Below are 21,073 nucleotides of genomic sequence, written 5' to 3' on the forward strand. Positions count from 1 at the left end.
GTAGTACACCAGAGAGACAAGAGCCATAGGGGATTCTCCTCCTCTGAAGCATGTCAACGCGTGGTAGACAGCTTCTCCATTCGGCAAGGCGACAATTTTGCTCCTTGCTCTCTTTGCTCGCTACCAATGAGAGAGCATATGGGCTGGTCAAGCATTTCTTCAGCTGCGCTAACTGAAAGTACGAGGAGGCGGCTTGTTCGTCTCACGGAGCTCTATGAGGAATTGATAGGCCTTCCAGGATGGCGAACCCGTGGTCCCGGACAAGGAACATGGAAGCTTCTCTCCAGTGAGCTTTGCAGACTCCTCCCGGAGTGCTACGGGGTACCTTGTCTCTGCTTGCTTTTTTTTTTCCGCGTCTGTACGAGGATGAAGAGCCTGTTTCGGCAGAGGGACTTTGGGTGGCGGCAATGCCGCTCTTGTGGTCGTCCTATATAGTCAACAATGCCGTCCCGAAGTCCTGTGCGTTGCTGAGAGGGATTCTGTAAGTGCCGTCCAAACTCTCATCAAGTTTTCAATATGGCGGCCCCGGGACCTGTAGACATGACGCTGCTGCCGGATGAGAAGTACGAGATTGCTGTCTCGTATGGCACCATCATTGGCACGGGCGTCTTTGCCATTGTGGTTTGCAGCACCAAGCTCTACATTCGCAAGTTTATGCTCAACTCCTTTGGTATTGACGATTGGGCTTGCTTGATTGGATTGGTAAGGCTTCCCATGTCTCTTTTGCCATCGACAAAGTCCTGACGAGTCATTGCAATATAGATCTTTGTCACGACGTTCAACGGTATTGGCTTGGCGGTGGTGTACTATGGCGCTGGAAAGCATATTCAACATGTCACGGCTGATGAGCTGAAGCACTGGTTCATGGTAAGTTGCCCCATGTGTCTGTTGGCACAACGCAAGATTGAACTAGCCAATTGACTTTCTAAACTATAGTTGTACTACGTCTGTATATGTCTCTATCTATCCATCTCCTTTGCCGTCAAATCGAGTATCCTTCTCTTCCTCCGACGAGTCTTCCCAGTCCGTAAGTATTACCCGAGCAACACCACCTCTCAGCCTGCTCTGTATTGACGACAAACCTTTCATCCAGCATACGTCCAATGGACCACCATGATACTGCTCGTCTTCTTCACGCTCTTCACCATCTCCGGAACCTTTGTCGCGGCCTTCCAATGCAACCCGCCCAAGTACACATACGACATCAACTTCCTCATGTCGCCCGATCGCGCCAAATACTGCTTCCCGGCAATGACCTCGTACGGCATCTTCATGTATCAGGCAGTCCTCATCTTTGCCTGCGACATCATCATGTTCGTGCTGCCGTTCCCGGCCCTGATGAGCGTGCAGCTCAACAGCCGCAAGAGTCTTGCTCTGCTGGCCGTCTTTGGAAGTGGCGTTGTCGCCTGCATCGCCCCCGCGATTCGATTCAAGAGCTTGAACTTTTACAAGACAGGAAGCACAGATACTACATGTAAGTTGCCCCCTCCCTTTCACACCCAGCTGCGAGAGCACCCCAGCTGATCATGTTCCGCTGTAGTCGAGGGCGCATCGTCTCTGTACTGGATGGCCATCGAGTACAACATGGGCCTGGTCGCAGGCTCTCTGCCAGCTCTTCGCCCTCTCTTCTCTCGCCTCGGCATGCTTGGCAGCAGCAACGACCCGGCGTCCAAAGACCCCAACCAGTTCTCGCCATCATACCAGCTCGACGACCAAAACAGCAAGCACTGGGCCAACAGCCGACGCACCCAAGCCAGCAAGAACAGGTTCCAAGGAGACAGCGTGCTGGACGCCACAGTCATTGACCACGACGACCGAGACACTTCCTCGCGGGACAGCGAAGACGCTCGCATCGTCAAGACGGAAGTCTTCACCGTGACCACCGAGGCTCGCAATCCCGAGTCGCGAGGGAACCCGCAGGCCTGGAGCCACTTCGATTAAGAAAACACCCTTGAGTGCCACCCCCGTGACATTCTCCATGGGGTCATGCGGTATTACAGCTTTTTATCTTTTCTTTGTAATATGACTTTCACAACGCTGCTAGTATGAGAGCTTTATTTCATGGAATGTGGTCGGCTTCGGTACGGGATAGCGGCAGGATTCAGCTACGGAAAATTTACCTAGGTATTGTTGGATGGCAAAGGTTCCCTTCTCTACGCCTGGATTGAAAGTGACCTCAGTTGATGCGTCAACGGATACGGGACATGGCGGCTTCTGGATCAGGATTCTCATAGAGCTTTAATACATCTACCATGGACACATACGACCTGGAGCAGAGGGATTGCCTAGCTTGACCAATTGATCGGTTTTAAACCCCATACATACTCCAACGGCTCCATAGCCGAGTCTCAATAACATCCAGGATGTCCCGAGGCGAAGAATCTGTAATCTGTCTTTGCGCCAAGCACCCGCCAGAGCAAGGGATCGCAAACAAACAAGGGGTTCACCGTATGTACAAGTATGTATGCTCATGATATAATGAGGCTATTCCGTGCCTCTTATGCGTGACCATCAGACCATGCGCTGCTCAAGCGGCGGCGGTTCCAGCTTAACCCTTGCTGGAGTTTATAATAGCCTGATTCACTAGGGAGTGTAAATTGCAAACTTGCTTTAGGTACAGCAACTTCTTTCTCCTCGGAGATGTGGCCGAGGTCGACGAAAGGGCCGATTCTTGCGACAAGATACCAAGAGCAGTGGTCGTTGCTCTTGAAGCGCTGGAGGTTGCTATAACGTAGCCGACTTCGATGTAAAAACATTTTTAGAAAGTCGACTGCATGCAACTCTTATATTGATCAATAATTATCAGCGTCAAAGTCGCATTTGGTTCCGGCATTTTGGTTGCTTTCAGTGTTAATACCACCTCGTATACAGTCAGAGGCTGATAACATGGCCTGCAGGTAATAGTAGAAAATATGCCGCCGTCGTTATCGCCGTCTCAGTGCTGACTGGTCAGCATCTTGGGTTAATTTGAGTCAGATTGATGCAGTAAAGTGGGTAAAACAGAGTCAGCACAGGGCTTCTTGACTCGTGGAGGCATGGGGTTCATGAGATGCCTGATCGAGACTCGACAGGGCTATGAACACGCCTGTCGAGCAACCATGTGGAGTGGTTTGAGATCCTTGAGGGGATGGGGAAGGCCTGCCTTCTCATCCTCGGACTCACATGCAGAGTGCTTGTAAGGAGGTAGAACTACTACTACCGTGAACCACGATGGTTCATTAGCATTGCTATCGGGCCGCTCCTTGTCTAATATCCTCCTATGTTGTTTTCGTGGAGTCGGTCTTTATTACTGTTTCCCGCAACCCGGTATTTGTCTCTCTGGTCCCCAGCTCGGTTAAGGCCACCACTTCCCTTTTGTCAAGCCAACTGCCTGGAATGCTCATATACCTTAGGTATTATCTAGCTACATATAAAGCTGGGTAGCCTAGGCCGACCGCTCTGCCCCTTGAGGAGATTGCCTTTGCGCATGGTCATTAGTGATAAGGGAACAAATCCGCAAACGATCGAGAAGGCAGTCAGTTGTTGATGCAAACCTGTCTCGCTCGCACAAGGCAATATGAAATTCGATAGCCACAGGCTCTGCTCCGGCGTCTTCACGACTGGAGACTACCAGTGCAACATGACGGAGGTCTTTTGTCTCGCAATGTGGCAAGAGTAACTACCCAGGCTCCCTATTCCTGTAGAAGACAAGTCGATGTGTAACAGGCGAAATACCTCCCTATGAGAATAAGTTGTGCATTCACCGAACCGAACCTCGAATGCCTCGTATGAGCCGGGAAGTTAGGAGTGAATGACCCACGTCTATAGCCCAAATGGGAACAATGAGAAGCAGCATGAGGACAATTTCTGTAGAATCGTCGCTTCAACTGTATCCATAAGCTACGTCCTCTAGTTTCTCAATCGGCAGCCTCTGTCTATCATTGTCCTCTAGGGTTAACGCATGACCAGCCAGGTCATTCTACAACGACAGACCCAGAATATTGCATTGACGAAATTACAATGTAACTTGACGTGTTCTGCCTTGGCCATGATTGAGATGTTCGTGAGGCTGATAGCTCGAAAAGGGACAATTTGCCAACAGACGGTGTCGTGCTCCATCGAAGTGTTCGCAAGTAGGAGTCGCTCGATAAGGTATATCTCTCAGTCCTGTTACTGTCCGTCTGTTGTTTCTCTGTAAAGTAGGTATGTTCCGATATACTCGTCGCATAGACGATGAACAGCGAGAAGCTTCATAGGCTTGGAAATGGGGTCTTTCCAGAGGCTCGCTTCGCACTGGGAAGGAATCCAGGATACACTGACACTGGTCAGTTTTTCTCGAAAGAACATGCAAACTCGATAAGGAACCAGCCTAGAACAAGCCATCAGCTCAGATACCACCACCACTATGCTAAACTGTAAGGAGGGAGTGGAGGGCGTATAAATGGGTACTACCACATGGAGCCTCGGGCAAGCCAAGGGCTGACCGAACTCCAGCTGACCGAACTTCAGCTGAAACTAGACGAATCCATAGGGCTGAGCGACCACTTTTAGGCATCTGCCGTCCGGTATACACGGCCAATGACATCGCGAGATGCCCGTGTCACACACACACACAAGCGCCGGCTGGCTGGCTGACGGATGGATGGTTCGCGGGATTACCCAGCCCGATCCGCTTGAGGCTTGTCAAGAATGTTGGCAGGGCGTCAGCTGGCGTCTCGGGGTTATCCCTGGAGGGTGTCGCGATAGCCATGTGTAACTACGTGTGGTTGTAATTAGCTGAGAATATGCAATGGATATGATTCAAGAGATGAGATGGTTTTCTTAGCCTTTGAACAAGTCAAGGGATTATCGGTCATAGAGATGGAATGGTCAAGATGTAGTCTACAATTTTGAACACTTCAGGTGATGGTTCGAGATTACACGCAAAATGGTTCAGGTCCAGAAAGTGAAAGAGGGCCACGGTGTTAAAACTTGGTGGATAAACAAAACGATCGGGAATTGTCCCTTGTGCCCGTAAACAAACGCCAATACTCATATCGTTGCCCCCCCCAAACGCCATACCATGATCATATGCCGAGTGAACACCACACTCCACAAGCCCAATGAATCCCATCACTTACGCCTTACCAGCAGTCGCCTTCCCACTATCATAAATAAGAGGCACGAGCGCCGAGCCATCCGCCTGCAGATGCTTGCCCACGCTGTACCGCTCCGAGCGAAGCATCCATTCCAGCAACCCCGTCGTGATGGTCTGGCAGTTCTGGATGTACTTTTGGATATCCTCTGAGAGCTTGGGGTCGGGCGATGCGAGCGCCTTGAGGAGCTGGTAGGCCTCTTCAAAGGTGTTGACTGAGGTTTGGAAAATGTCCATGAATTCCTGGGTGACGGTGGTGATGTCGTCGGTTCCGCTGGCGTAGGCAATGACGGGGATGATGTTCTGAATGACACCGCTTCGCTGGGAGAACATCTTTGTCAGTTCCTCCTTTGAATGCTTGTGATTGAGATTTCGCTGCATTTACTAACCAGTTCTTTCTGACACGAGTAAATGTCGTTGATCCTGTGTAAAGTCAGCTTCTACCTCTGTGCAAGAAATCCCATCTAACCCTTACATCATGCAAAGCCGGGTAATCTCCCTCCAGATGACTTTCATCGGAGCGGACTCGACAATCTCATCCGGCAGTGAGATATCCCTGGTGAACCTGTTGACAAGTCAGCAGTTATCGTATAGCTATGGCACGATCTTCCTTACTCGCAAATGGCAATCCCTGGAGTGATTCCGGACGTTCCGAAGCGCATGGTGGTGTACTCTTCCTGCGAGGGGATGGAGTCGTCCTCTTGCTGCAGATGCTCAATGAGGCAGCATTTTACATAATGCTCAATCTCGCTGTACAGTCTCTGCGTTTGTCCTGTGAGAATCGTTGTCAGAATGTTGTTCGGCAATGTTTGTTCGTTGATGAGACAAGACCAACTCTGACTCCAGTTCACCGACATCAAGGGTCCAGCAGTCTCGTCAAACATGGACATGCTGGGCGCAATCTGACTGGCAATCTCTTCACAGGAACCGCCCAGTTCGAGCTTCTGGCTAATATACTCGAGCGACTGTTGGCAAAAGACCCGCGCGCGGTCTCCGTTGGAGATGATGCCGCTGGTATCCTCTCCGTGGTCGATGATGTCGTCCCATGTGAAGATCCAGACCAGGAATGCTGCCGCAGCCTTGAGTTGCTCCCAGTCGGCGTCTGGAAAACAACTGTCATAAGGACGTTAGTACAAGGGCAATGGTATCAATCCGAGAATTGTTGGAGGAGTCTTACCATGCGGCGAGATATCCAAAGTCACAGCGCTTGACACCAATGCATTTTCTCCTGTCATGAATGTTCCTGTGTGCACATGTTAATACATGACCTCTTTTTTTCCCAAGGAGACGAAGGCGCTTCCACTTACTCCTCAACCAGCCTATCCACCCATCGTCGGATTTCAGCCGTATACTTGCTCTGTCCCCTCGCAAACTTGGCCAGCGGCACCTTCAGATTGGGGATCGTCAGCGTGCTTCCGCTCAACATGGAAGCAAGCTCGTTGGCTCGAAGGGCATATCGTCCGGGGGCCATGATGTGGATAGATATAATGAGACGAGATGCAGCAAACTTGCAATTGGGTCTTGAATCGAACCCCGAAACGTGCGAGTCCCATCCGCTCTCTTATATCCCGCAGACACACTGCAACACTGGAGGCAGCCATTGCGTCTGTCAGTCTCCATCGTAAAAGCTGTCGGCACCGATCCAACAGGGGAATGGTCCAGGATGGGCATGGCCGACCAGGCTCAAGGCTCCCTCTGGGCGGCCCATGCGGACGTTCCACGGCTCCCTCTCTCTTCCTCTCTCTTCCTCTCTCTCTTCCTCTCTTTCTCTCCCTCTCCCTCTCTCTCTAGTACACTACTACTAGTACTATTATCTCCCTCTCCGTGCAAAGCCTGGGGCGGTGCCCGCAGCGGGAACCGATCCATCTACGCACATCCCTAGCGGTGATGGAGTGATAAACCAGTCGGTCGGGAGCGATTGACCCTGGCGGGACATCAGATGATGCCGTTTCTGGATCGGCCGCCCCATTGGACGGACACGGCCAACAGCACGTTGCCGCTGAAGAAACTGGGCATCACCGAAAGAAGCGTGGGTTCGCAGCTCTCTGGGTCGCACCGAGATCCACCGCCCGCAGCAGGACTATCGGACGAGCCTCGACCAAAGCGTTTAGCTGCATGGCGAGTCGGCCTCGATGGGGGGACCCTCGACGAAGCAGCATCACCGCCATTGTGGTCTGCTTTGGTTCATGTGCTGTGCTGTACGAAGCTGGGAACAGCGCGTCCGCCGAGCGTCCCTTCATAAGCCCCGAACCATGTCCGCGTCCGTTCGCAGACGCACGTTGGCCTCGGTGCTTCCGAGGAGCCATGAAGAGGAGGGAGGGGGGTGGTCGAAGGGGGAAGGGAGCAGGGCCGAGGCAAACGGGATTTGCCTTACAAACGGAGCGGCCCATGACGCTATTCGCGGCCGTTAAGCCGTAACGGACAATGGGCAAAATAGCTGCATGGCCAGTTCTCGCCAATCAGGCTCTGCAAGGCGAGACGACTCGCCAGCCCTGACGTGCAGGCTCTCCCCTAGAGCTCGGCTCAGCCTGCCACGTTGCTGATTATGATCTCACCTGTTTCCCTTTCAGCTTTTGATAAACAGATAGTGCCGACATGGGCATGGGCTGTGCTGTGGGGAGAGAGTGCGTTGTAGTCGCCGAGCAAAGAGATTGGAGAAGGAAAAAAAAAAAAAACTCGTATTGATTTTTTTTCGTCACTCCAGGGTTTGACTCGTGTAGGCTGTGTGATACTAGTAAGATGGATAATGAGAGTTATCGATTTCTTCAGCACCTTCTCCTCATGAGGAAATACAGCCCGCGGCTACAGAGGGCAAAAAGAGAAGAAAAAGAGAAAAAGAATTGTGATGGCAATTGTTTGACTCATGGTGACTGATTCAGTAGCCATCACAGACATCAACAAGCGTCTTAATGGCTCATAGATATGGAAATGGTTCTTGAACCTGGAGACCAGTAACACGTAATTGTACAGCCAGCCGGCATTCCATCGGTCTGAAGAACACAAAGACAAGGGCACTTGAAGATAGCCCCGGTTAAAAGTGGAAGTCTTCGGGCACCATGATCTTCGGTGAACCGGGGCCATGGCATGGAGGCTGGTCGGGAGATATGCCTTGTCCGGTAGTCCATTGAGCGACATTGTGCGGCCAAGACTGTTTCCAGTTTTCGTGTCACGAGCTCAGGGCTTTGTGTGACTTCCTAATCAGTCCGTCAAGAGACTTGGAACTATCAGTTTTCATCTTGACAAGGCTCCTTGCCTGGTATACCTACTCGTAGGTACTGCACATAGACGGAGGCGCTGGTTCGCCCAGCCTCAACAGGCCCGTCAAGGCAATCACAGCGACCAGGGCAGGGCAAGACAAGGTGCACCTTGCAAATGAATCATAATGACAAAACACCCCCAGAATCACACACTGCCTGGAGCATCGTCATGCGCATGCGTCGGCTAACGCGCGAGGTGAGATTCCATCACACTGCCCTTCTCCAAGCTTCGACTCTTGTCGTGACCAAGGAATCTCTCTATTGCGCAATTCGCATTTCGCAGCTGAAAATGGCTTTCCTTGTTGAAGAATCAATAACTCCGGCTGCGCGTTCCCGTCTTTGTGTGCCTGTGGTGAGACTCGGTGCCTTGCATCGTCAACACCAATAGCTGCAACCTCAGCTGCCGCGCCACCCATCCAACCCGTCCCGATGGGAAGGCTGCAGGGATGACGTGCATAGTCGAGTCTCACTGTGTGCCGTCTTGACATTCATTCAGAGCCAATTGGGGCCTTGTCTAGATATTCTCGCAGGCCTCTTCAGCTACAGTTGCATCTCGTATGCGTGGGTGACTGGCTAGTCAGGGTCTTGTGTGTTTCGTCGTACAAAGACCACAAGCCTATTTGATTGTGATTGCTCAATTTGGCAATCACATATCTGCTGACTCTGCTGCTAAGCTTTGTGGGCATCCAATCGCTTATCGAGGACTTGAGGCCTCGAGTTGCTGTTCAAGGGCCTCAAGTCGTGAGCCAGTCGCAAGGTCGCCTTGGGCAGGTTGACCTCAATAGTCGCAGATGAGCAATGGAACTCAAGTTAGTTTTACCTCAGCGTACGAGAATAGCGATATGATGTAATAGACCGCGTATTCTCATGTTCATTTTGAGAAGCGGGCTTGCTCACTTAGAGAAAGCCTTGTCCATTACATTACCAGCATCACACATACCCGGCACTGGTTCCTATTGTACTATTTCCAGCCAAGCATCATATCAGTACTGCTGATTCTGAGCCCTAACGCCCGCGTCTCCCAGAGGAACAGCAATACTATAACTCATAGGACTATTCCGCTCCTGAACCCCCGTCGTCAACAACAGCGGCGTCATCTCCCCATCCTCGGAGAAAAACAGCTCCGGCCTCTCCCTCCGAAAGAAATCAATCGTCGTCCCATCATCGTACTGAACCTCGGTGCCGAATGCCAGCGTCTTATTGCCAAACGTCCACGGCCCAGTGTAGTTCCTCGCCCAGGCATGCCGACCAACCTGGGGCCCCCAGCCGAATCCTCCGTCAGGCTCAAGCGAGTGCAGCAGCATGTGAAAGTTGCCTCGCTTGTCGCGCCAAACAAACGGATCCTCGTTGGGATCGGAAAAGATGGGGTCCGGCTCAATCTTGGTATATGGCCCCTTGTAGCCCGTCTCCGAGACAGCGACATTGATCAGCTCGCTGCCGCCGCAGTTGAACGGACAGCCGCGATAGACCAGAAGCATGGCATCCGTGTGGCCGGGACAATGCCCATGTTCAGCAGCAGCAGCTGATGCCTCGCGACCGCAAGAGCTCGAGGTATACAGGGGGAAAGCAGTAGGATTGGTCACGTCGGCGTCCCAGTCCGTCGAGTTGTCTCCCTGCATGACCTGCCCCTTAAAGTCCCAATGGCGAAGGTCCCGGCTGCTGAGCACCGAGACGCCGCTCTCGCCGTTCAAGTCGTTGCCCGGCCCGCACGTGAAGCTCTGCGACTGGCACGTATCCGAGACCTGCGTCGGGCAGCCGATGTAGTACAGCAGCCACTCCTTGTCCGCAGGGCTGTACACGACCGTCGGGTTGTGCGCAAAGGCGCCCATGACCTCGGCGGCGAAGCGGTAAGGGCCGGCGGGCCCCGTGCGAGACTCGGCCCTGATGATGCGGCTGTAGGGCGCCCAGTAGTCGAGCCCGCAGCCGTGCGTGAACTCGGAGGCGAAGAGGTGGTGCAGGCCGCGGTCCCACGGATCCTGGACTATCTTGGAGCACCACGACGACGTTCCCTCGGCCGTCATGTTGTAGCCGCCGTTGCGCTTGGCGGGGCGGACGTCGAGGGCGCCGCAGTCGTCGCCGGTCCAGGCAGGGTCACATTTGCAGGCGCCGGTTCTGCTACAGACGCCGTTGAGGCTGCAGTCGTCGTCGCTGACGCATGCCTGGTGGGACAGGGCCACAGATAGGGCTGATAGGAGGAGCTGGAGTCGGACCATTTTGACGAGGAAAGTCTCCCTAGGGGGGAGGGCGAAGTGAGCGAGACGGCCGACCAAGCAGGGGGTCGAAGCTGGACAGCTTGTGATATAGATGGTCAAGGAGAGGATCTAGATTGAGTTGCTTATTCCTCCTTTCTGTGAAGCCCTAGGCATGGGCGGATGATCATGGTCTCATATCAGAGAGAGGGACAATGGCTGATGCCAGACTTTATATCCCATGTGCTGGCATGAAGCAAGATATAGCTTCACAATGAACATTGCATGGAGATGAAGATCTGGGGATGCGGGGGGATGCCGACGGGAAAATGGTCCATCACTTTTAGCGATGGGAAGAGTGGCAGCGGAATGAGAGTAATATTCTATTCTATTGTAAGTGAAGACCGACTTGTCGAAATCCGAGGTCGTGTTGATCGTCTAATGCTCCGCATCGTGGAGGAGAAACCGACGGATATTATCCTTCACCATCCTGCTGATGGGGGGGGGGGGGGCATTTCAATACATGTATACTACCATTGTATACATAGCATTGCACTCTCGATTGTTCTCTGTGATGCGAGGAAGACCTATGATAGGTGGAAGATCCTCGCGTCGAGTTTGTCTGTCGAGCGGAGTTGGATGCCGGCCGGGGTGATCTCCGCGATTCAGCGATTTCCCGTCACTAGTCAAGGCTTCGGCAGTTGATATTCTCCCCAATAGCACCGTTTTCAAACCTGGCGAAAGAATATACCGTGGAGTACCTTGGCGAAGGAAGCCCCTCACTCAGTGGCTCGTCAAGCTCGTGTAAGTCTGTTGGTGGCCAGGAAGAGTAAATACCAACCTATCTATGTAGCTTGATGTGATAAGCCGCTGAGGAGAGCACCACGCCAAGTGAGTTCGGTACTACACTGAAATTTTCTCCTGTCTTGCAATCCATCAGGCAATCAAAACATGTAGTTCAAGGCCTGCTAGAAACGGCGTAGGAATGAATTATCGAGCCTCGTGCAGTTACTCGATACCTAAGTACCTACATCTGCGCAGCACAATGACCTCCGCATGCATGAGATCCTGATTCCAAATCGCCCCACGCATTGCCAGCAGACCTAGACGAAATCAAGAAATACTTACGTTGACTCAAAATCTTCCTCTTTTTTTCATAGCAGACGGATCTTAACTTACTGGGGCAATGCTGTTCCCCTCAGCACGCAGCTATCAAACACCTTTGCCCTCGCGTACAGGTATCTCACGGGCTTCGCCAACTCATCGATCCACCTCCAGACGAACATTGATGTTATAACCGACGGCAAGACTTGTTGACTGTGCTGCCCCAAAGGCTAACGGGATCATACTTATGTTTGTCGATGATGAATAACACCAAGCATAGTACTACGAACGCCCTGGAAGCATTCTGCCACATCACATACATCTGGCGTGGGGATTGATCGTCTCGACAGTGAGCGAATATGACTAAAAGACATCATTGATGTCTGAATGCCTTGTTACTATGTACTGGCATATCATCCATCCACGACTTGAAGCATAAGCCATGGATAATCTACACGAAGATAGCTTATCCATATGGTCATGGTATAATCCCATCACATCTCCTCAACATACTCTGCATACGGCGAACCCGCCTCCCTCGCAATCCGATCCAACAACCGATGCAGCCTCAAGCCATCCTCAAAGTCCGCAACTCCCTCTCCCCCTGACGCAAATGCCTCCCACACAAACGCCGTGTTCTGTCCCGGAAACGGCACGCTCTCGACATGCTTCGGCGTCTCCCGCTTCCACTCGACGACGCGCACCTCGCTCGGCTCGTGCACAGTCTTGATGCGAATCTCCCTCTCGCTGTGCCCAATCTGCAAGTGGCCGTCGAGCGTAAACTCAATCTCTCCCTCGGTGCCGGAGATGAGCCAGCGAAAGTTCTTGCCGAGGAGCGTGCCGGGCCGGTGGTAGTTGATGCTGGCAATGGCGCCGCTCTCGAGCACGCCTTGGACGAAGATGTGGTCTGGGGCGGTTCTGGGAACACCAGGGTTGGTGACTTGGCCGTTGCTCAGGTCAAAGAGCTTCATGACGGGATACTGCTTGGAGAGCGACGCCTTGACCTGGTCAAAGTCGCCCAGCACATAGAGGAAGCTATCCATCACTGGTTGTCCCTTTGTCAGTTCTCTTCGTCCACGTCTTCTCACAAGGTGGCAACAAGCTTACAGTGGCCAAATGAAATGTGAAACTCGTTCCCGCCGCTCTTAAAGTCGAGATAATACCGCGCAGAATCCATCCACATGTCCGGCGGCCCCAAGGAAGGCGAATACTGCACCTGCGTGCTCGTCACCCTGCCAATCGCGCCCCCGTCCACAAGCTCCTTGACCTTTTGCACCGCGGGATCGGCCCGGAACTGCGTGCCCACAATCGTCCTGACGTTGGCCTCCCTCGCCAGCTGCGCCAGCTCCTCGGCTTGTTTCAAGCTGGCTGCGAGCGGCCACTCGACAAAGAGCTGCTTCTTGGCCAGGAGGACCGGCTTGGCGACCTTGTGGTGGCTGGTGACGATGACGGAGACGACGACCAGGTCGACGTTGGGGTCGGCGGCAATGTCTTCGGGCTTGCCGTAGGCCTTGGTCGTGGCCGGGAGCTTGTGGTAGTCGATGGAGCGCTGGGCGGACTCGGCGGAGGAGTTGCAGACGGCGACGATGTCGTAGTTGGGGGAGGGGACGAAGGAGGCCAGGTGGGCGGCGACGGCCCAGGCGCCGGGGCCGAGGGCAGGGCCTGTGGCGCCGAGGCCGATGATGCCGACTTTGATGGGGGCCATTTGTGGTGCTTTGCAGGTGCAGATGGCGTTGCAGTCGACTTACAGGTGATGTAGATGTAGACGATGATGACGATGATGATGTGCTATATCCAGTGCTTCACGACCGTGGGCATGCCGCTCTATTTATACTTGAACATCCCCGTCTCATAGAACCATAGGCAATGCAACAGTCCGTCTCTCTCTCCCATACAATCGGCGATTCATCATGCCATCTCTGCTTCCACCTCCTTCTCCCTCTCATCTCCAATGACACCATACGGAATTCCGTCAGTCCCCTCCAAAGCCACACATCCCGCCATATATATTTGTCTCCTCGACGATGAATAATCAAACTCTCAGCCTCAGCTCAACCGGCACTCCTCCCTGTCTAAGTCGCCTGTGTCTCTCATCAGAAGCTTAACCCTTGCGCCTCTCGTAGATCCAGCCAAGCCTTTACACTCAACCCTCAGCCTCCGGCTCTTCATCCCGCTTCCTTCGAATCCCCTCCCTTGTGCCGCTCCACTCGAACTCCGGCGCAGCTCCACCCAAACTCCGAAGCGCGGCCCCTTGAGTCGGCATGATGCGAAACCGTCCGCCTCCTGGATTAATAAGTCTTCCGGGGTGTCTAATTCCGGCACCTGCTTCAGCGCTTCGTCCCGTGTTAATGCTGTAGCTTCAATGATTTCACATCTCCCCCTTTGCCATGTAAATGCAATGCCATCAGACATCTCCCTTTCTCCTCCAGCATCATCACCATACGAGGTCTAATCAGTAAAGAAAAACCAAATCAAAGGAAACATGCCCCTATCTAGGAAAAAGTCCTGCGTCCAGTGCCGCAGGGCAAAAACCCGCTGCACCCTCTCCCTCCCGCGCTGCTCCCGCTGCATGGCAAAGAGCCTCCCGTGCGAATACACCGGCGCCGCAGTTCCGCGCATGGCCCCTTACTCCGTGCTGCCTAGGAATGCTCACACGACTCACAATGACACGCTGCCGCACGCCGGACATGTGCGGGTCCTCGCCGCCGCCAGCCACGGAGGACATGCCGCTCCTGCTGCTCCGGACTACGCCGTGCTCGATCCTCTGGACATGGTCTCGTCGTCTTCATCAGCTATGACAGGTTCATCCTCTTCCTCCACCGGACAAATGGCTGCTGCCCCCTTGCCCAGCCCTCACGCAGACTGGCCGCCGCCTCTCCACGTCAACCTCAACCCCAGCCATGACACCACCACCCTCGACGCCGCCTCCGCAATGGGCCTCATCGAACCATGCCACAACGTCTTCACCTTCCTCAACTCCATCACCATGGATCCTCCCCCCTCCTCCGACTACCCTGACGACGAAGACACGCGTCTCCGGAACCCCGTCACCGGCTCCGGCACGCAGTCCGACTTCCTCCTCCACGACAAGGCCTCCCGCGTCCTGACCAGGCGCCGCGCCCTCACGGCCAGCAGCGTGCTCGCCACGCGCACCATCCTCGGCCAGGTGTGCTCGTATCCCGCCATGATGGTCAGCGGCCACGCGCTGCCGCCGTTTATCCATAGCCGGTGCAGTCTCGACGATGGCCTGACGTATGATTGTGCGAGGGAGGGCAGGCATGGGTGCTTGAGGAAGACGCTGAGTGTTTGTGCGTCGTTGGTGGGTATGTGGATGGATAGGACGCCTGTGAGCAGCGAGTTTGTGTGGGAGACAATTTATCATGAAATTGGGAGGATGCACAAGGAGGTGATTTTCTCGATATGTGTCTCATATCATGGCTCAGATGAAAAGGAGATGTGGGTGATGCTGACTTTATAATGTTGCAGCACGAATCATTTGACTCGGAAACAATGCTCGAGTCTATTCAAGCATTGACGATATACATGCTCCTACAAGCGCAAGACACAGAAACGCTGGTCAAGAACAACGTCAAGCTCCTCCTCATCACCATAGGCGTACGCACAACCCCCTCTCTCCTCATGTTGCTCACCACCACCAACGCCCAAACACAGGAACTCGGCCCAAAGCTGCACACTAGACTCGAATACAACACCCTCATCGACACCATCGAAAATCCCCTCTGCCGCTCAACATGGGTTCTCTATGAAAGCGCACGAAGGTACACTGCACCACCAATCCTCCCCACCCTGTACCCTACTCCTCAACCGCCAGATTCGCATCACTCACACGCAAAAAGAACCCTCTGCCTCCTCTACATCATCGAAATGTTCCTCGAAATCAACCTCCGCCCAAGACCAATCTCAGCCCGCTGCTGCCAATCCTTCGCCGCCACGCCCCTCCCCTGCATCCGCGACCTCTGGGAAGTCCCCTCCACCTACGACTGGAGCAAGCGATACTCTGCCTTTTTGCGCGGCCGCTCCGTCGCCAAGATCCTCACCCTGAGGGACTACAAGATGACGCAGCACTTGTCACCAGAGGAACTTCTTGACGGAGTAGCCGGGTTGAATGGGGTTGCAGGATCGGGAACAGGGCCAGGGTCAGGGGCCGGGTCGGTGACGAAGGATGTCATGAGGTGGTGTGAGGGCATGGATTCGTTTGGGACGCTGGTTACGCTGGCGGCGACGCTGCTCAGATATGATGTTGCGCCGGCTGGCGTGGGCGGCAATGGGCTTAGGATTGCATGAGATGTGTGTGTGTGTCTGGCTGCGAAGTGCTCATCAGCAGCTACATCTTTATAGCGATGATCCTCAAGGGACGCTCTCGGGGCTTTGCACAAAGCAAAGAATGATCATCATGAGAAACGAATCGGTCGTAATATTCATAACCTCTAAAAAATGCCATGTATGCTTTTTATTTTTCCTCCAAAAGTCCTTTTTCCCCCTTCATCAATCCATCATGGTATCTTCATCCGCTCCCTGCGCCTCAACAGCGCCAGCGTCCAACAGCGAACCCCTGACAGGCACGGCGTGTCGCGGCCAGACTCTCTTATACAAGCTAATACCAACAGAGTCCTGAGGGTTGATGCGCCCGTCAAACGTCGCCTTGAAGTAGCCGTGCGTGCCCAGAGGCTCCTTGATGAAGCCGCTGCGCCCGCGCTTCGTCCACAGCGGCATCGCCTTGAACCACTCCACGTCCTCGCGGTTGAAGAACATGTACCGGATCGTGACAATCTTCTTGTGGATGTGGTACGGGTGGCCCGCCAGGATGACCCGCTTGGCAACGACACGAGACGTCGACGGCGGCAGCGCCGTGCCGGTGGCGACCAGCGACAGCCCGCCGGCCGACGTGTCTTGATCCTCGGCGCCCGCGCTCGCGGGGGCCGTTCGCTTGAAGAAGAGGACCGGGACGGCACCCCATGTGATGGGGCCCATGAACGTGGCAATGGCCGACTGGCCCGGGTGGAGGTAGCGGCAGTACTTGTGCACGTCGTTTGGCGTCGAGCCCGACTGCGAGAAGAGCGGCTTGATCACCATCCTCCGGGGGCCGCACTGGGCAATCAGCTCCTCCTTGGACTTGATGGACGTCGTCTCGTCGGAGCTGAGGTTGATCAGGTAGTTGACCGCCGTCTTCTTGTTCTCGTGCCGCAGCAGGGAGACGAGCTTGACGGGGGCCTTGAGGTTATAGGACTGCGCCGTAGCCGCAGGGATGCCCTTGACGTAGACGTGGACGCGGGTGCCGGGCTGCACGCCTCCGACCAGCGCCTCGCGGGTCGCCCTTGATCGCGAAGCGTTGTAGTCGGGAACCTGCAGGAGCCGGCGCCATTCCTCCGGCTCGTGAGCCCGATCCTCGTCCTCCAACCAGGGGCTGGTTCGGAGGCTCTTCAGACCGCGATACCGGGCTAGCCTTTCTCTGGCCAGCACGTGGGGGTGAAGCTCGATTTCGTCGGGGAACTCCTTGTCTTCCTCCACCTCGTCGCGCTTCCGTGCTCGGTACTGTTCCAGCTGCGCGGCGTCTTCCTCCTCGTCCGGCATCATCTCGGATTGAGGGTATTCTGAAGGACCAGCCTCCGTGGGCTCGGGTTGAGCGAATCCCTCCACGCCGTCTTCGGGTCCCACTTCCTCCTCTTCGTCATTCTCATCATCCATCTCCATGTCTTCCATGTCAGAGCCCGAGTCGGACACATCGTCCAGATACCAAGCCGACTGGTACTTTGAGGTTCCCTTGGGCACTTTCTTGGTCCCAGCTGTGGCTTCGTCTTCCTCGTCTGAGAAGTAGTGGTGCTCGTCCAGCAGCACGCCCTTCTTTTCTGAGGGCGCAACGGACATGGCGGCATCATCCTCTGCGTCCATCATGACGTCTTCCGGAGCAAGGTCGTTCAAGTCGTCCCGGTCGGAAGAAGGCTCCTCCAGGACCTTTTCTTCCTCGGCCTCCATTGTAATCTCTTCGCCCTTCTTCTTGATGTGTTTCGGTAGAGGGGCGGCGACAATCTTTTCGATTTGGAATGTGCCCCAGTCACCAACCTGCACCAGCCGATCCGCCTTCAGCCCCTTGCCGCGCACCACTCCGGTGATGATTGTGGACTCTGAGTCGTTGGACGCAAACTTGACATCTTCCGCCAACATCCAGCTTCTCTCGTCTCTCCACCTGATGCCCTTGGGGGTTGTGCTGCACAGAGACCGCATCAAGTTGGCGCAGTCCTGTCGGTTGTCGGTGCTGTAGAGCTTCTCCTGCTCGGGGTGGAAATGCGTAATGAAGGACTTGAGCGAGCCCATGATGCCAGGCCGCTGCTTGGCAGGCTCAATCTTGTCAAGGCCCTGCACCATCGTGAAGAGCGTGGACAGGCCCTGGCTCTCGACGCTTCGAAGAATGAGCTCTCCCAGCTGGTCGACCTCAACAGACGCCGAAAGGACGATGACGACAAAGTCGGCGGTGCTGGCAGCATCCAAGCATGCGACGAGGTCTCGCTCGAGGGCGACATATTGCAGCTTCTGCTTGAAGCGATCGACCGGGACCTGGAAGTTGTTGCCGCTCAGGTCGGCTTCGATGTCGAGGCTGCCGTTGAGCGACTGAATGGCCGCCTTTGCGTCGCCGTCGGAGCACAGGGGGATGACGGCGACAATTCTGGGGGCGGCATCCTTTCCGGAGAAGATGGACGTCTCCTTGAGGTGTTCGCGGTGCTTGGTGAGGCGATTCTGCTTGGCCTGGTTCCGTCGGTCGAACTTGGACATGACTTGCTGGTGGGGAGTCTTGCGCGATCCCTTTTCGTTGGGGACTCGGCCTAGATAAAACCAGGTACTGTCAGGATGCTGCCATGGTATGGGCAATATATACAAGCACTACTGCGCAACCAACCTTTTGCGCGGTCTCTCAGCTCATGCTTGGACGCAGCCTTGGACTTGAACGGCTTGTGGGTGACTTTCGTCGTGGGCCGGTGCGAGTGCACGGCGGCAGGCATTTTTCCGTCACCGCCAGCCTTGAACCGAAACGGTAGCGATGCCACTTTGACTGTCGTGAGACTGACTTGAACAGCAGAACTCTCGCGATGCCCTTTGTATCAGGTAAGGCAAGGTGAGGTAGGTATTCGTCTGGACCAGGCGGGCGCAAGACAATGCAGAATCGCCGGCTGGTGGGGTTTTTGGTTATCAAGATTTTTTCTGTTGTGGCGCGCTATCGATAAGCGTGATGGACACGGGCAGATCAGGGTCCGGCCAATGGGACCACTGCGATAGGCGGCGACAAAGTGCTTAGGCGTTGGAAATTTTGTTTCTTTTGCTTGCGACTTGTGATACGAGTCTACCAGTTGCCTCCATCCAGCCCATGTTCTGCGAATAGCCCAGCATCCTCGTTGTCGAATCTCGCCGTCTCGTCCTCGGAACAATTATCAAGAGGCCACTCACTCCCACATGGCCGCAATGGAAGGCGAACCGGCAGTGGCCAGAGCGCCCACAGCGCGCAAGAGCGACGCAATCGTCACGCACAAGCCCCGGACAGACATGGCCACCCGCGCCGAGCGAGAAAAGGCGCGGAGGATACGAGACGCCCAGCAGGCATACGGCCGAGGCAAGCAGATCAACACCAAGCAGATCAAGGACAAGAAGCTGCGGCGGAACCTCAAGCAGCTCGAGGCAAAGTACCAGAGCGCGACGCTCCGGGCCAAGGATGCCGAGATCCTGCTGGAGAACACGTCCGGCTTCCTCGAGGCCGAGGGCGAGCTGGAGCGGACGTACAAGGTCCAGCAGGACGAGATTGTGGCCAATGTCGCCGTCGAGACGGCCAAGAAGCGCTTCGAGCTCAAGCTGGACCAGCTGGGGCCCTACCTGTGCGACTACTCACGCAACGGACGAGAGCTGCTGCTCGGTGGGCGGAAGGGCCATGTCGCGACGATGGACTGGCGGGAAGGAAAGCTGGGCTGTGAGATTCAGCTGGGCGAGACGGTTCGAGACGTCAAGTGGCTGCACAACAACCAATTCTTTGCCGTGGCGCAGAAGAAGTACGTCTACATCTACGACCGGAACGGCGTCGAAATCCATTGCTTGAGGAAGCACTCAGAAGTCACACACATGGAGTTTCTGCCCTATCACTTTCTCCTAGCCACAATGGTATGCATCTCCTCATTTCCCCTTCCCAAAACTTCATTCACTCTCTTAACACTTGGCAAAATAGAACACAGGAGGCGTTCTCAAATACCAAGACACATCAACCGGCCAAATCGTCGCCGAGCTCCCCTCCCGCCTCGGCCCCCCGACCTCATTAACGCACAACCCCTACAACGCCATCATCCACGCCGGCCACCAGAACGGCACCGTCACGCTCTGGTCGCCCAACTCGGCCGAGCCGCTCGTCAAGCTGCTGGCGCACCGCGGCCCCGTGCGAGGCGTCGCCGTCGACCGCGAGGGCCGGTACATGGTCTCGGCAGGCCAGGACGCGCGCATGGCCGTCTGGGACATTCGCATGTTCAAGGAGGTCAACACATACTCGACGTACACGCCCGCGTCGTCGCTCGCCATCTCGGACACGGGCCTCACGGCCGTCGGCTGGGGCACGTCGACGACCATCTGGAAGGGCCTGTTCGACAAGAACCTGGCCGAGCAGCAGCAGCGCCAGTCGCACCCGTACATGAAATGGGGCCGCGAGGGCAAGACGGTCGAGCGCGTGCGCTGGTGCCCCTTTGAGGACGTCCTGGGCATCGGCCACGACAAGGGCTTCTCGTCCATCATCGTCCCCGGCGCCGGCGAGGCCAACTTCGACGCCTTCGAGGCCAACCCCTTCGAGACGGCCAAGCAGCGCCAGGAGACCGAGGTCAAGGGCCTGCTCAACAAGCTGGCGCCCGAGATGATTGCCCTCGACCCCAACTTCGTCGGCAACGTCGACCTGCGCTCCGACGCCCAGCGCCGCGCCGAGCGCGACCTCGACGCCAAGCCCGTCGACGTCGCCGAGGAGATTCGCAACCGCGCCAGGGGCAAGAATGGCGCGCTCAAAAAGTATCTGCGCAAGCAGCGCAAGCGCAACATCATCGACGAGAAGAGGCTGCGCGTCGACGAGCTGTGGAAGGAGCAGCAGAAGAAGAACGACAAGAAGCGAAAGGAGGTCGAGGAGGATCTGGGGCCGGCCCTGTCGCGGTTTGCCAAGAAGGAGTGATTTTTGGTTCTGCTGTTTGGAGTACGGGTAGCGGCTGGTATATAAGATATCTATCAAGACGCATGTTAATAATACAGGGCCCTGAGCATGACAAGTGCTCGTGGAGTCATTGGCGAATCTGCATCCGTCTAACGTGAAGGAAGATGTAATTCCTCGTGTGTGTGAAAACATTATGCTTGCCGTTTCTATGTTTGATCCCAGTATGCCGTTT

At 55.1% G+C, this 21,073-nt stretch overlaps 7 protein-coding genes across 7 annotated transcripts; 3 read left to right on the forward strand and 4 right to left on the reverse strand.

Annotated features, from left to right (window-relative positions):
• Positions 1 to 516: 516 nt before the first annotated feature.
• Positions 517 to 2,193, forward strand: TRIREDRAFT_122824 (uncharacterized protein; the record flags this gene model as incomplete). Its single annotated transcript, XM_006966972.1, has 5 exons — positions 517 to 702; positions 763 to 867; positions 937 to 1,027; positions 1,094 to 1,474; positions 1,541 to 2,193. The coding sequence occupies 5 exons, from the start codon at positions 517 to 519 to the stop codon at positions 1,939 to 1,941; spliced, it is 1,164 nt and encodes a 387-aa protein (XP_006967034.1). The 3' UTR covers positions 1,942 to 2,193.
• Positions 2,194 to 4,924: 2,731 nt separating this feature from the next.
• On the reverse strand, positions 4,925 to 6,584 carry TRIREDRAFT_122825 (uncharacterized protein; the record flags this gene model as incomplete). The annotated part of the gene is made up of 6 exons (XM_006967069.1): positions 4,925 to 5,434; positions 5,503 to 5,536; positions 5,589 to 5,678; positions 5,729 to 6,226; positions 6,291 to 6,356; positions 6,421 to 6,584. The coding sequence occupies 6 exons, from the start codon at positions 6,582 to 6,584 to the stop codon at positions 5,096 to 5,098; spliced, it is 1,191 nt and encodes a 396-aa protein (XP_006967131.1). The 3' UTR covers positions 4,925 to 5,095.
• Positions 6,585 to 9,353: 2,769 nt separating this feature from the next.
• On the reverse strand, positions 9,354 to 10,583 carry TRIREDRAFT_109392 (uncharacterized protein; the record flags this gene model as incomplete). The annotated part of the gene is made up of 1 exon (XM_006967070.1): positions 9,354 to 10,583. The coding sequence occupies one exon, from the start codon at positions 10,581 to 10,583 to the stop codon at positions 9,354 to 9,356; it is 1,230 nt and encodes a 409-aa protein (XP_006967132.1).
• A 1,507-nt stretch (positions 10,584 to 12,090) lies between these two features.
• Positions 12,091 to 13,413, reverse strand: TRIREDRAFT_79816 (uncharacterized protein). Its single transcript, XM_006967071.1, has 2 exons — positions 12,771 to 13,413; positions 12,091 to 12,708 (listed from the first exon to the last, which is right to left on the reverse strand). The coding sequence occupies exons 1-2, from the start codon at positions 13,366 to 13,368 to the stop codon at positions 12,158 to 12,160; spliced, it is 1,149 nt and encodes a 382-aa protein (XP_006967133.1). The 5' UTR covers positions 13,369 to 13,413; the 3' UTR covers positions 12,091 to 12,157.
• Positions 13,414 to 14,145: 732 nt separating this feature from the next.
• Positions 14,146 to 15,968, forward strand: TRIREDRAFT_109394 (uncharacterized protein; the record flags this gene model as incomplete). Its single annotated transcript, XM_006966973.1, has 2 exons — positions 14,146 to 14,982; positions 15,150 to 15,968. The coding sequence occupies 2 exons, from the start codon at positions 14,146 to 14,148 to the stop codon at positions 15,966 to 15,968; spliced, it is 1,656 nt and encodes a 551-aa protein (XP_006967035.1).
• A 201-nt stretch (positions 15,969 to 16,169) lies between these two features.
• On the reverse strand, positions 16,170 to 18,796 carry TRIREDRAFT_79817 (uncharacterized protein; the record flags this gene model as incomplete). The annotated part of the gene is made up of 2 exons (XM_006967072.1): positions 18,577 to 18,796; positions 16,170 to 18,502 (listed from the first exon to the last, which is right to left on the reverse strand). Exons 1-2 carry the CDS (start codon positions 18,677 to 18,679, stop codon positions 16,170 to 16,172), a joined length of 2,436 nt encoding a protein of 811 aa, XP_006967134.1. The 5' UTR covers positions 18,680 to 18,796.
• Positions 18,797 to 19,136: 340 nt separating this feature from the next.
• Positions 19,137 to 20,862, forward strand: TRIREDRAFT_65225 (uncharacterized protein; the record flags this gene model as incomplete). The annotated part of the gene is made up of 2 exons (XM_006966974.1): positions 19,137 to 19,823; positions 19,888 to 20,862. The coding sequence occupies 2 exons, from the start codon at positions 19,137 to 19,139 to the stop codon at positions 20,860 to 20,862; spliced, it is 1,662 nt and encodes a 553-aa protein (XP_006967036.1).
• Positions 20,863 to 21,073: the final 211 nt, after the last annotated feature.

Source organism: Trichoderma reesei (assembly GCF_000167675.1).
Source record: "Trichoderma reesei QM6a unplaced genomic scaffold TRIREscaffold_15, whole genome shotgun sequence".
In the NCBI taxonomy this organism is placed as follows: Eukaryota; Fungi; Ascomycota; class Sordariomycetes; order Hypocreales; family Hypocreaceae; genus Trichoderma; species Trichoderma reesei.

What these genes read in the sequence shown, in the direction of transcription:
- TRIREDRAFT_79816 (XM_006967071.1), bottom strand. Translation starts at nt 13,368, where the DNA reads ATGGCCCCCATCAAAGTCGGCATCATCGGCCTCGGCGCCACAGGCCCT. An exon ending in TCACATTTCATTTGGCCACT is followed by an intron (nt 12,709 to 12,770) that starts GTAAGCTTGTTG and finishes AGGGACAACCAG; the next exon opens with TGATGGATAGCTTCCTCTAT.